At 44.0% G+C, this 13,599-nt stretch overlaps 1 protein-coding gene across 1 annotated transcript in view; it reads right to left on the bottom strand.

The window, feature by feature from the left end:
- Positions 1-6,712: 6,712 nt before the first annotated feature.
- The window catches only part of AATF (apoptosis antagonizing transcription factor), a 218,312-nt gene continuing 211,425 nt past the window's right edge, over positions 6,713-13,599 (bottom strand). Inside the window, exon 12 of the mRNA XM_077481392.1 lies at positions 6,713-7,039. Within this exon, the coding sequence (XP_077337518.1) occupies positions 6,976-7,039 (64 nt within the window). The 3' untranslated portion in view covers positions 6,713-6,975. The remainder of the gene's footprint in view (positions 7,040-13,599) is intronic.

Genomic DNA, 13,599 nt, shown 5'->3' with positions numbered 1-13,599 from the left:
CTACCATTTTAAATCAAGAAGTTCATGGGAGAAGCAGAGAGTTAAAGGTTCAGCAGAAATCAAGGCACAAGGCGGAATGCTCCAATGGATTAGACCGAGCGCTGTCCAGCATCTCACATAGCTCAGCCAGAAGAGTCATCGCCAGACACAGCAGAGGCCCCAGGTTTAAGTCCAAGCCCTGACACCTTGTCTTTAACCACTTGCTGACTATCTGCTGCAGTTGTACTGCAGCAGAATGGTACAGGCAGGCGAATCGCCACTATGCTACATCGGGCACGTGGCCGGCTGGGGGCGCGCACCCCCCACCGGCGTGATGATCGGATTTGATCAGGAACCGATCAATCCCCAGCCCCAGGATATCTGGCCGGGACCTGGTGACTGGTCCTGACGAATGATATCCTTCCCCTATTGTGTAACTGTAAACACTGACAGGGGAAGTGATGTCATATATCTCCTCTGTCTTTTTGTTCCAGACCGATAGGAGAGAAGACATCCAAGTAAGTGCACCTACACTACACTGACACCTGGTCACATAGGCACACAATTCACCCCCTGATCACCCCCCCCCCCCCAATTAACCACCTGTCACTGGGTGATCAAAGTTAGGTTTTAGCGTCAGATAGGGTCTGCGTTGCCCCAGGCAGCGTCAGATCAGTGCCCTTATCGCTAACACCCATGAACACACCATACGCCTCCCTTAGTAGTATAGTGTCTGAACGGATTGATATTTGATCTGATCAAAACTATATTAGCATCCCCAGCAGTTTAGAGTTCCCAAAAATGCAGTGTTAGCTGGATAAGCCCAGATATCAGCTAGCACCTGCGTTTAGCCCCCTGCCCAGCCCAGCCCAGCCCACCCAAGTGTAACATTAATCGATCACTGTCACTTACAAAACAGAACACACATAACTGCAGAATTCGCAGAGTCTGGCCTGATCCCTGCAACGCCCACAGTTTTTTTTTTGTAGCGTTTGAATCAGTCAGGAGCTTTTTTACCTGTGAGTCTCACTATTGTACCAGTAAATTTAGAGCCCAAAATGGCAAATCGAAGGTACACTAGTGAAGAGGCCTACATGTTTCTGAGCATGACAGATAGTGAAGAGGAACTCATCTGTTGGATTCAGGCTCAGAATACAAACCTGTAGACTGCAGCGGCACCCTGATAGCTCTGATGATGGAGTTGTGGTCCCTTCCAAGGTCAGGCATACCAGACCCCGATCTTCTGCTGTCATTGAGGTGCAAGAACCGTAGGTCCCTCGTATGGAGCATAGAGCCAGTACTAGCTCCGCTATTCCTTCTGGTGAACTGGCAAGCACCAGCGGCCTAGTACATCCTGGTCATACATCCAGCACTGCAGTAACAATTGATGACGTGGTGAGTACCATAAGTGCAGTTCAAGCTGGGGAGGTGGCAGGCACAAGTAGTGTCCCGCTGCCACCAAGAAGACAGACAGGCCTGTCGAGCCCATAGTGCCATTCCTTCTGCATTCACCAATCCTAATTGGGAACCCACCACTTCTGAACCTGGAATTCAGGTGCAAAACAGTTGATTTTACGTCACTTGATTCCTATTGGCTGTTTTTCACCAAATATCTCTACAGATCTGTTGTGGACCAAAGCAATTTATATGCTGGTCAATTCATCGGCGCTAATCCCCAGCTGACCCTTGGCAGAGATTGGAGACCAATTACAGTCTCCGAATTTAAGACCTTCCTGGGCCTATACCTCCTTATGGGCATAACTAAAAAGTGTAAGTTGCGGTCATATTGGTCCACCTTCACCATATGCCCATGTTTTCTGCTTCCACGACCAGGACACGATACGAGCAGATCTTGCGGTTCATGCACTTCAGTGATAATGAACTCTGTCATCCTTGGGGTGACCCTGAATTTGATCGGCTCTATAAAATTCGGCCCCTCGTACACCACTTCAACCGTTTTGCAGCCTTGTTTACTCACCATCAAGTTGTCTGCATTGATGAGTCCCCAACTACGTTTTCTGGCCGCTTTTCATTCAAACAGTATCTTTCCAGCCAGCGCGCCAGATACGGGGTCAAGATGTATAAGCTCTGCAACAGGGCCACAGGCTATACCATATAGTTTTATGGTTTATTAGAAAATATTTTTTTCAAAATGTTTGGACCATTTATATCACAAAAAATAATCTCAGGGGCAATCAAATACCATTAAAAGAAAGCTCTATTTGTGGGAAAAAAAGGATGCAAATTTAATTTGGGTACAACATTTACCAGTTAAAGCAGCGCAGTGCTAAATTGTAAAAAGTCCTCTGGTCTTTAGGCAGCCAAAAGGTCTGGGGCTTAAGTGGTTAATGAAATGGATCTAGTAACCAAGTTCAATAGGTTTGTGAATCTAACATCCCATGCTCTCCAAAGAAGAGCTTCTGGTCCCTTTGATGGTGCAGGAATCCTCAAAGGACAAATCAGAATTTTTAGAAACCTGTGCCAGTGCTGCATCAAGACTCGAACATTTAAAATAATAATAAAAAATAATAATTTCCACACCCTCTTGAACCTAATTTAAAAAAAAAAAACCTTTTTCATGACCGTATACATTTTTTTTTGGTTCAATTCTTGAATGATTGATGGAGAGTCCCTGCTGCTTTTGTAACCCACTGTACATCCTATCTTGCACTGATAACATGGACAGGAAATCGTTCAGTTGCATTAACAGCCTGCATCAGCTCCTCAAAATCTTCTACTGGGAAGAGACCCTTGTTTGATCCATTTTCCCTCCACTCCTTGCTATAGTCTACCTCTTCTTTCTTATTTGAACTAAGATTTTCTGCCTTGTGTCATCTATAATCAATGCAGGGGGGGCCTTGATGTTAACCTGTTTCTAAAGGAGACACTGCCACTGGTGCCACCATTTTGGAGGTAGAAGGTACGTAATACTGCAAAAAGGATTAAACTCTGAAAACCATCTCTGACCTCGGAGGCCATGAAGTCCATCGTAGAAGAAGAAATCTCTAAAGCAATCAGCTTCTTGTTACAAGAATGCCAAAAAACGTAGGATTAGAAACAGGCAAGTTATCCTTGCACTAGCCACCATTTCTTTTTCCGTAGAGCAGACCCTGTGGCTGAAGCAGTACTGATTTCGGAAAAGCAAGACCACAAATGTTTTTACAAGATCTTCAGTTGGTTTGAGTCATATCTTACAGATAGGATTGAACAAGCTACATTGGGTGATTTTAAATCTAAACCGCATGTGGTTACCTGTGGATTTCCCCAAGGGTCAGTGCTTGGCCCAATTCTATTTATTTTATATCTTACTCCTTTGGGCCATATTATAAATCGTTATAATATTTCCTTCCATTGTTATGCTGATGATACTCAGCTTTATGTAAAAGCTGAAGCTGAAACTCCATCAGTGCAGTCACCCCTTTCAGTCCTTACCGCCTGTCTGGAGGAGATTTCTTGCAACTAAATAGCTCCAAAACTGAGTTTATTATGATTGGAACGTCTCACCAGATTAAATCATCGCTGATAACAAGTATTGCCTTTTCAGGCTCTAAAATTCCAGTTTCGTCCGTCACTAATCTTGGTGTAAAAAATGGATTCCCAACTCACCTTTGAAGCTCATATAAATCAAGTAGTGATGCACCGAAATTTCGGCCGCCGAAACATATCGGCCGAAAATGCCCTTTTCGGCAATTTGCCGAAAGAGAAAATCGGCCGATAATGGAGCCGGAAATGGGGCGTGGCCTGGGTGGGGGCGGGGCTCCGCCTCCCGCCCCTGGTGACGCCCATCATGGGGGGTGTATAGCGCAGGAGAGCCACCTCCGCCGCCTGTTTGATCACAGCGCGGGGAACATCACAGCTTTCATTTCAATAGCTGTGTGTTCCCGGCCGCGCTCCGTCACACACAGCCCCTCCCCCTTGTCCGGGCACTTAGATAGACAGATCATCCGCAGGATTGGACGGATGATCTGTCTATCAAAGTGCCCGGACAAGGGGGAGGGGCGGCTCTCTTCCCTGCACACAGTGCACAGGCTGGCTGCAAAATGGCACACAGGCTGCAATGGGACACACTGGCTGCAATGGGGCACACTGGCTGCAATTGCCTGCAATGGGGCACACTGGCTGCAATTGGCTGCAATGGGGCACACTGGCTGCAATGGGGCACACTGGCTGCAATTGGCTGCAATGGGGCACACTGGCTGCAATGGGGGATGCCTCCTGTACCACGTCCCCAGTCTCTGACCATCTCCTGTACCACGTCCCCAGTCTGACCATCTCCTGTACCGTGTCCCCAGTCTCTGACCATCTCCTGTACCGTGTCCCCAGTCTCTGACCATCTCCTGTACCGTGTCCCCAGTCTCTGACCATCTCCTGTACCGTGTCCCCAGTCTCTGACCATCTCCTGTACCGTGTCCCCAGTCTCTGACCACCTCCTGTACCGTGTCCCCAGTCTCTGACCACCTCCTGTACCGTGTCCCCAGTCTCTGACCACCTCCTGTACCGTGTCCCCAGTCTCTGACCACCTCCTGTACCGTGTCCCCAGTCTCTGACCACCTCCTGTACCGTGTCCCCAGTCTCTGACCACCTCCTGTACCATGTCCCTAGTCTTTGACCACCTCCTGTACCATGTCCCCAGTTTCTGACCACCTCCTGTACCATGTCCCCAGTCTCTGACCACCTCCTGTACCATGTCCCCAGTCTCTGACCACCTCCTGTACCATGTCCCCAGTCTCTGACCACCTCCAGTACAAAAATATTTTTTTAAAAACAGTCATTTTCGGTATCGGTGCTGTTTCGGTATCGGTTTTCGGCCTAGTGTATTTTTCATTTTCGGTATCGGTTTCGGCACCAAAAAACCCATTCGGTGCATCCCTAAAATCAAGTATGCAAGACTTCTTTCTACCACCTTCGTAATATCTCTAAACTTCGTTCTATCCTTTATTTTTCTGATGCTGAAAGGTTGATTCATGCCTTTGTCTCCTCTAGGCTGGATTATTGCAACGCACTTCTCATTGGGATTCCGAGAAAGAGCATGCAGAAGTTACATTATGTTCAAAACTCTGCAGCGAGGATCCTAATGAGAGTGCGCAAGCATGAGCATATCACTCAAATTCTTAAATCTCTTCATTGGCTCCTGGTTTCTGCTAGAATTGAGTATAAGGTCTCTCTTGTCCATCAATGCATACATGGACAAGCTCCACCTTATCTTAAGGAACTTCTTAGATTACAAAATGTACCTCGTTCCCTTCGCTCAATTAATTCGAATTGTCTAGAGATTCCAAAAACTAGGTTGAAAACCATGGGAGATAAGGCTTTTTGTGCTGCTGCCCCACGTCTGTGGAATGCTTTGCCTGATAGTTTGAGGGTTTCTCAGTCTACTGAAAATTTTAAAAAGGGGTTGAAGACTTTTCTTTTTAGCAAATGTTTTTTTAAATTAAGTTGTTTGTTTTTATTGTAATTATGTAGCACTTTGAGGTCTTTTGATGGAAAGTGCACTATAAATAAAATTTATTATTATTATTATTGAGATCTGATGTCAGGCCCAAATGCAAAACTGGTGCCAACTCTGTGCTTGCCAACAAGGGTTTCTCTACCAAGTACTAAGCCATGTTTTGCTTGGGTATCAAATACTTATTCTACAATTCAATTTATAACATTTGTATCATGTGTTTTTTGTTGATATTCGGTCTTTATCATTTAAAATACACCTATGATAAAAATTAAAGAGCTTTCATTATTTTATTTCCCCCCCCCCCCCTCTGTATACATCCCTGACCAGGTCTTAAATGTGCACAAGTGCACGGTTATAGAAATTCTAAGGTCACAGCATATACTTTGTAATTTTTATTGCTATTACAATGCTGATGTGATGATGTTATAAAATTAGTTATTTTCTCATTTTGCATGCTTTGTGGCTTCTTCCCTGATCACTGCTTTCGATTATTAAATACTGTGTGTCCCATGGTACCTTGCTGCCTCTTGAAACAACTCTCAGCACCTCTGTAGTTCAGACAGCAGCCTCTGCGAAATGTGTGACATTGTCAGGGCTGGGCTACAGCTACCTAACAAGCAGCTCTTTTCTTTCAGTGCTCAGTTCAGTTAACTACCAGCCACTTTTTGTTACCACAGTTACTCACCTGGTTACCATTTACCTGCCTCATTAGTCCAGTCTACAGTCAGCCCATTTTTGCTATTTAAGGAGCTTAGACCACGCAAGGTCAAGGAGGAAATGAGCTATGATCTCTAATTGCATCCCTTCTTGTGCTCCTCTGTATGACTTAGCCCGCTGACTTCTCTTCCAATTCCTCTTCTTGATATTTGCTCCTGACTATGCTGACTTCTGGTTTCTTGACCCTGGCTCATCTGAATACCAGCTCTGGTATCCAAACCCTGGCTTCTGTTTTTGGACTACGGTCCTGAACTGTTATTTTTGTCATGTAAATAAAGGTGTGATTTTAACTGCTCTTTCGGTCTCCATCTGGTTTATGGTCCCCGATAGACATGAGCAGTGAATTTTTTTTCTGAGCATAATGAATGTGTCACTGTATTCAAGGAAGTAAATGTGTGGGATTGATCCAAAAGTAAGTTGTCATACTTCAAGCTTGTTAAATTAACAGGGGTAGGATAGAAATAATTAAAAGCCAATGTGTAAATGAATATAAGATTTTAAATTTTGACCTTAGAAACACTTTAAAAATTGTTGCAGATTCAATAATAAAATGATCATTTATGCATGTAAAGTTGTCAAGCTCCATGTTTACTCCTGTTAGTACAAAAATGACATCATAAAACACTCTTTTATATGAAATTAAGATATTAAAAACAAGAACCACCATTTTTTCCAAAAATCACCCAAGGATGAAATGGGTTCATGGTAAAAAGCATTTTTTCTTTCCAAGTATTTTATTTGCAGAATATAAAACTGCATAGGGCGGTTCCGTCAGGACTCTGTGCGGGATCCCCAAAAAAAGAAATATGGCACGATGACTCCAACTGTAATTACAAAGTCTTTTCATCTTCTAGATGTTTCATTCTTCCAAATAAGGACTGATAGAGTTCAGTTCTGTGGAAATAAGAAAAAACTGCTTTTAGTAATGTCGGGTTTAATTTTCTCACAAAAGATTGTCACTATGTATCAAAGTCTCACAGAAAATTTAACAAAGTGCAAATAAGCCACAAAAGTTATCCTGTGCATTCTCAAGCTCCACTCTTGGAAGTGTTAGCAGTGAACACAGAGGAGGTGTATTTACTGTGGTATTATGTACAGTAATCATATTCTCACCTTTCTTTCTCCAGTGCCTTGCAAAAGCACCCCTTGGCTTTTTACCCATTTTGTTACATTACAGCCTTTAATTACATTTTTTTTAAATCTGAATTACACGTGATGGATCAGAACACAATAGTCTAAGTTGGTGAAGTAAAATGAGAAAAATATATACATAAAACGATTTTTCAGAAATAAAAAACTGATAATTGGCCTGTGCATATGTATGCACCCCCTTTGTTATGAAGACCTTAAAAAGCTCTGGTGCAACAAATTACCTTCAGAAGTCACATAATTAGTGAAATGATGTACACCTGTGTGCAATCTAAGGCTGCTTTAAAACTGGGGCAGGCTTTAAAGTGGTGCCATTTTTAGCGCCGCTTTACTGTTTTTACCCAATTGGGTTTAACCCTCGTTAGCGGCCGAAAAAGGATTTAAACCACCCGCAAAAGCATAGGATGCTTTACAACCCCTTTAATGTGAAAAACCTCCTGTGCTGCAGTTGCCCCCCAGAGCCCCCCTTTTTCTTACCTGAACCTGATCGTTCCAGTGCCCCCATGCAAAGCGGCCCACCACAGGAGCACCCAAAGAAGAGGAGGAGCACTGCCGGGGACCCCAGAAAAGGAGGATAACCCTTGCACAGGGCAGGCAAGTATAACAGGTTTGTTATTTAAAAAATAAAAAATGAACCTTTACAATCACTTTAAAGGAAGAATTAGGAAAGTGGGTGGAAATAAAACAAGATGTGGTATAGTAATGAGGACAGTGTGGTTCAGAGTGATAATAAAAAAAAAACTATTCCATGATTGATAAGGCAGTACATATGGGATATTATCTACAAGAAGTGATGGATGCAGAAAGCACGTTTTAAAATTTCAAACAGAAATGTGAAGGCTGCCAAGGACAAGGTAAGTGACAGATAAGCATATTGAGATGGCTTAGGCAGAAAAGACATTATAAAAGGTTTCTATTTATTACGAAAAGTGAAATTCTGCCTGAAAAGGTGAACATAGTCTTTAAAACTCAAGCCTGAGAACCGCAATGTGGCATGCATCAAAATGTATTGCTGGGACAGAGGAGGTGTGTGCTCCATTTGCCTTAATGTTGAGGTGAGTAGTAAGCTATAGAATTGCCAAGAATGCTAAGAGTTCCAGGCCGACATGTCATATGTAGGTCTTAATACAAACTGCATAAAAAAAAATAATAATTAAATAATAATAAAAAAAAAAACAGAAAATAAATAAAGGAAGCAAATGACTCAGAACAGTAGGCTGGTCTTTGGCAAACATTACACTGTATCACATCAAAAAAAGTTATGAGTTTTGATGATGTAGTCCTTTTTTCACTGAGTGTGGCTAGACTTCATAGGCAAATCACCTATCGGCAAATCACTGATGTGGAAAATTTACAACATTCAGCGGCTGCAAATGTTACCAACATCCTGCATTACTGTTGTTGAAACTCTAGTGTTGTTGGGTGAACTCTAGTTTAAGTGCTTTAATGAGGTGACTAAGATTGCGCAGATATAATACCTTTACCAATATAATTGCCACAGTTATTCAGTGGGGAAGTAGCAGCAAAACTGTATACAAATCAATAACTTTGGCCCAAAGCATTGCTTAAACTAAGTTTTGACAGGTGGAATCTGGGAGAAAAATGCAACATTAAAAAATATAGTGGACAGTATTAAGGTGTATGTAAACACAAGTCCCGTCATGCCTCTGCCTGTGGGAGTCATGCTTGTAACTGTCAGTCTTGCAATGCCTCATGGGACTTGTAATTTTGCCACAGCTGGAGGGCCGCCAGTTTGCGACCCCTGGGTTAGACCCTTCATCTGGTTTTTATGGCCGAATTTGTTCTGGGAAGATCTACCCTCTCTTTTTTGTCCTGGTGTCCTTTGTAATCAGGACAAAAAGTTAGGGGAAATCCAAATATTTTAGCTGTCCTTGGAGCAAGAGGTGAAAATCCATCAATGGGGCCAACTGTTCAATTCTTGTGACTATAGGAATTCTGTTCACTTGGCAGAGATTTCCTCTCATTTTCCATTGTGTCTCAAAGGCAGGAAATGCCAGAAAAATCTCCCCAGCAGGACAAGGGATGCAAAAAAGAAAGCAAAATAAAAAAACTGACCACTGGGGTTTTAACTCTACCCTACTCTAGTTAAAACAAACAAGAAAAGTTTTCACTTGACATACATATTAAAATGCCTAAAGGCCATATACATGTTTTCAGAATATCACAAAGTAAATGTGCATGTGTGAGGAAAAAAAATAAAAAATAAAAAACACAGGTAAGCACAAAGTTCACTTCTAAAACACACAAAGATGTACATTGTGACATCTGTATGTGCCTGGATTTGAAGATGAATAGGAGCCGATATTCATAGACACAAAGAATGACACTGAAAACATCCAATGAATCAGTCACGCAAATAATAGCCTAAAAAAGAAACATACAATGCTGTCTGTCACTATTTCAGCCAGGAGTTGGATCTGAAAATTGCTATACTGTATATGAATGTCAAAGTGCAAATATTTCAGATTTCTAAAGCAGTCAGTGTTTTGACAGATCTATAGCATTTCTGAAAAGTATCAGACACACCACTATCCTTTGCCGTCACTCTGTTGTCACGGAATGGTTAAAACTGAAGTACAATCAGAGGTCAGGGAATTTGTCCTCTTATGTGGATCTTGCCTTCTCCATGCACTGCTATGCCAGTGTAATTTCTAGGTAGTAAGCACCACTTACTGTCCACAGCAGGGTTTACATGTCAGCAGCTGCCGCCGCATTGCTGAAACTGGTATTTTCACAGAGCATCATTTCACACACAGGTAGGCAATGCTGATGAACATGCCGTTTTTCTCACGTCAAGCCAGCCTGGAAAGTTGCCTGTGTTCAAACCAATAGAGCTCCTTTGGGGAACTGTTTGTGTGCGACATAAAATGCACTGTATGGGACTGCACACTGTAATAGCAAGAATCAACTGTGTTATGGATACAAAGGTACAGACATTATATAACCTGCAGTTCTCTGGAGGCTTGATAACAGTAATGCTGCTTATATATAGTTCAATGTGAAAGGATTTGTCCTCATCCTGCTTTCTGGCTATATGTGAAATTTTGAAACATTGTTCAACTAAAACCTTACAAAAAAAAAAAGAAAGGTAATTGTATAAACAAATAACAGTTTTTTTTTTTTTTAAATGCCGTATTTTAATTAACTGAAAAAGGAGTTTCCCCACTAAAGGTGGTAATATATGAAAAAGTAATTGTTCCCTACACATTAACCACTTCAGGACCGCCGTATTGCCAATGTACGTCAACACAATGGCACAGGCAGGCACAATCACGTAAATGTACGTGAATGCCTTCTAGCGGGTGGGGGGTCCGATCGGACCCCCTCCCGCTAGATACGGCGGTCCCTTTCGGTGCCGGAGCGATCGGCGATGAGGGGATGGCCGTTGGTTTCCGCCCATCCCCTCTCGATCGCTCCTGGCCAGTGACAAACTTCCTCCCCTGTGAAAATGTAAACACAGGAGGAGGAAGTGATGTCACACTCCTCGTGGCGGTCTTTTTGAACCGGACAGCGAGGAGTGAAGACGTCCAAGTAAGTGCACCAACAGTCCACTGACACATAGGTACACACAGGCACACATTTCACCCCAGTCACCCCCCGATCGGCCCCCCGCCCCCCCCCCCAGTCACAGTGTCACTAATGCAGTGTTCATTTATTTATTGATCACTACATTTAGTGTCAGTTGTGACTGTAAAAAGTGTCAGGGCAGCTAGTGTTAGGCCCCTTTAGGTCCAGGGTAGCCCCCTACCCCCCCAATAAAGGTTTAACCCCTTGATTGCCCTCCCAGTTAACCCTTTCACCCTCTTTTACCAGTGTCACTAAGCGATCGTTTTTCTGATCGCTGCAATAGTGTCACTGGTCCCGCTAGAAAGCTAGTTTTTTTTTAGGTTCAACGCCAGGTTTTTATATCGTTAGGTACCCCGATATATAACCTAATAAAGGTTTTAACCCTTTGATTGCCCCTAGAGTTAACCCTTTCACCAGCGATCGCTGCATAAGTGTCACTGGTGACGCTGGTTAGCCAGTTAGTTATTTAGGTTCCCCGTCAGGTTTTTATAAAGCTTCAGGTACCCCCATATAAATACCCAATAAAGGTTTTAACCCCTGATTGCCCTTAGTTAACCCTTTCACCAGTGATCACCGTATAAGTGTTACGGGTGACGCTGGTTAGGTAGTTCGCTTTTTATAGCATCAGGGCACCCGCCATTTATTACCTAATAAAGGTTTAACCCCCTGATCACCCGGCGGGTGATATAAATTTGGTTTTAGGGTCAGAAAGGGTCTGCGTCGCCCCAGGCAGTGCTAGGTTAGTGCCAGCACCGCTAACACCCACGCGCAAAGCATACACCTCCCTTAGTGGTATAGTATCCGAACAGATCAATATCTGATCTGATCAGATCTATACTAGCGTGCCCAGCAATTTAGGGTTCTAAAAAAACGCATTGTTAGCAGGATCAATCCAGATACCTGCTAGCACCTGCGTTTTGCCCCTCTGCTCAGCCCAGCCCAGCCCACCCAAGTGCAGTATCGATCGATCACTGTCACTTACAAAACACAACACACATAACTGCAGCGTTCGCAGAGTCAGGCCTGATCCCTGCGATCGCTAACAGTTTTTTTTTGTAGCGTTTTATACAGTCGCTGACAGGCTAGGTGCTTTTTTACCTGTGAGTCTCACTACTGTACCCCTAAATTTAGAGCCCAAAATGGCAAAGCGAAGGTACACTAGTGAAGAGGCCTACACGTTTCTGAGCATGACAGATAGTGAAGAGGAAGACACTGATCTGTCAGATTCAGGCTCAGAATACGAACCTGTAGAGGACAGCGCCTCCATGTCAGATAGCTCTGACGACGAAGAAGAGGTCCCTGCTATTGTCAGGCGTACCCGACCCCGATTTTCTGATGTTGTTGAGGTGCAGGAACCGCAAGTCCCTCGTATGGAGTATAGAGCCAGTACTAGCGCCGCTCATCCTTTTGGTGAACTGGCAAGCACCAGCGGCCTAGTACACCCTGGACGTACATCCAGCACTGCAGTAACACGTGGTGACGTGGCGAGTCCCATAAGTGCAGTTCAAGCTGGCGAGGTGGCAAGCACAAGTAGTGTCCCGCTGCCACCAAGAAGAAGACAAAGACAGGCCCGTCGTACCCATAGTGCCCTTCCTGCAGAATTCGCCTATCCCAATTGGGTGCCCACCACTTCTGCAGAACCCGTACTTCCCCCATTCACTGCCCAACCCGGTATTCAGGTGGATACAGATGATTTTACGCCACTCGATTTTTATTCTCTGTATCTCACGGAAGATCTCTATAGATCTATTGTGGACCAAACCAATTTATATGCTGGTCAACGCATCGCCGCTAATCCCCAGTTGCCGTCTCTTGCCAGAGATTGGAAACCAGTTACGGTTTCCGAATTTAAGACGTTTTTGGGCCTTTCCCTCAACATGGGCACACATAAATTTATGCGGATGCGGGCTTATTGGTCCACGCATCCGGCTGACCACATGCCCGTGTTCTCTAACTCCATGTCCAGGAAACGATACGAGCAGATCTTGCGGTTCTTGCACTTCAGTGACAATGAACTTTGTCGTCCACGTGGAGACCCTGAATACGATCGGCTCTACAAAATTCGGTCCCTCATAAACCACTTCAACCAACGTTTTGCAGACTTGTTTACTCCCCAAAAAGTTGTCTGCGTTGATGAGTCCCTGGTTAAGTTTACTGGTCGCTTGTCATTCAAACAGTACATTCCCAACAAGCGTACCAGATACGGGGTCAAGCTCTATAAGTGCTGTGACAGGGCCACAGGCTATGCATGGAGCTTTATGGTTTATGAGGGTAAAGATAGTTACGTAGAGCCGGAGAACTGCCCTGATTACATAGGAAGTGCTGGCAAGATAGTGTGGAAATTGGTGTCACCCTTATTCGGAAAGGGGTACCACTTGTACGTGGACAACTACTACACCAGCGTGCCACTGTTTAGTCATTTATTTGATAATCAGATTGGAGCATGTGGCACCGTGCGACCTAATCGCCGGGGCTTTCCCCAGCGGCTTGTAGATTCCCGTCTTAGGCTGGGGGAGAGAGCCTGCTATCGGTGTAATAATTTGCTCGCTATGAAGTGGAGGCATAATAAGAATGTTTTCGTTCTTACCTCCCTTCATGCAGACACGACGGTCCAAATTTCTACGGCGACTGGTATTGTGGAGAAACCCCTCTGTGTCCACGAATATAACAAAAATATGGGTGGGGTGGACCTCAATGACCAGATGTTGGCGCCGTAT

Source organism: Lithobates pipiens, unplaced genomic scaffold (assembly GCF_037356315.1).
Source record: "Lithobates pipiens isolate NorthernLeopardFrog02 unplaced genomic scaffold, aLitPip1_a1.2 Scaffold_16, whole genome shotgun sequence".
Lineage (NCBI taxonomy): Eukaryota > Metazoa > Chordata > Amphibia > Anura > Ranidae > Lithobates > Lithobates pipiens.
The sequence above is the reverse complement of the archived record's forward strand: the minus strand, read 5'-3'. Positions and strand labels throughout refer to the sequence as shown.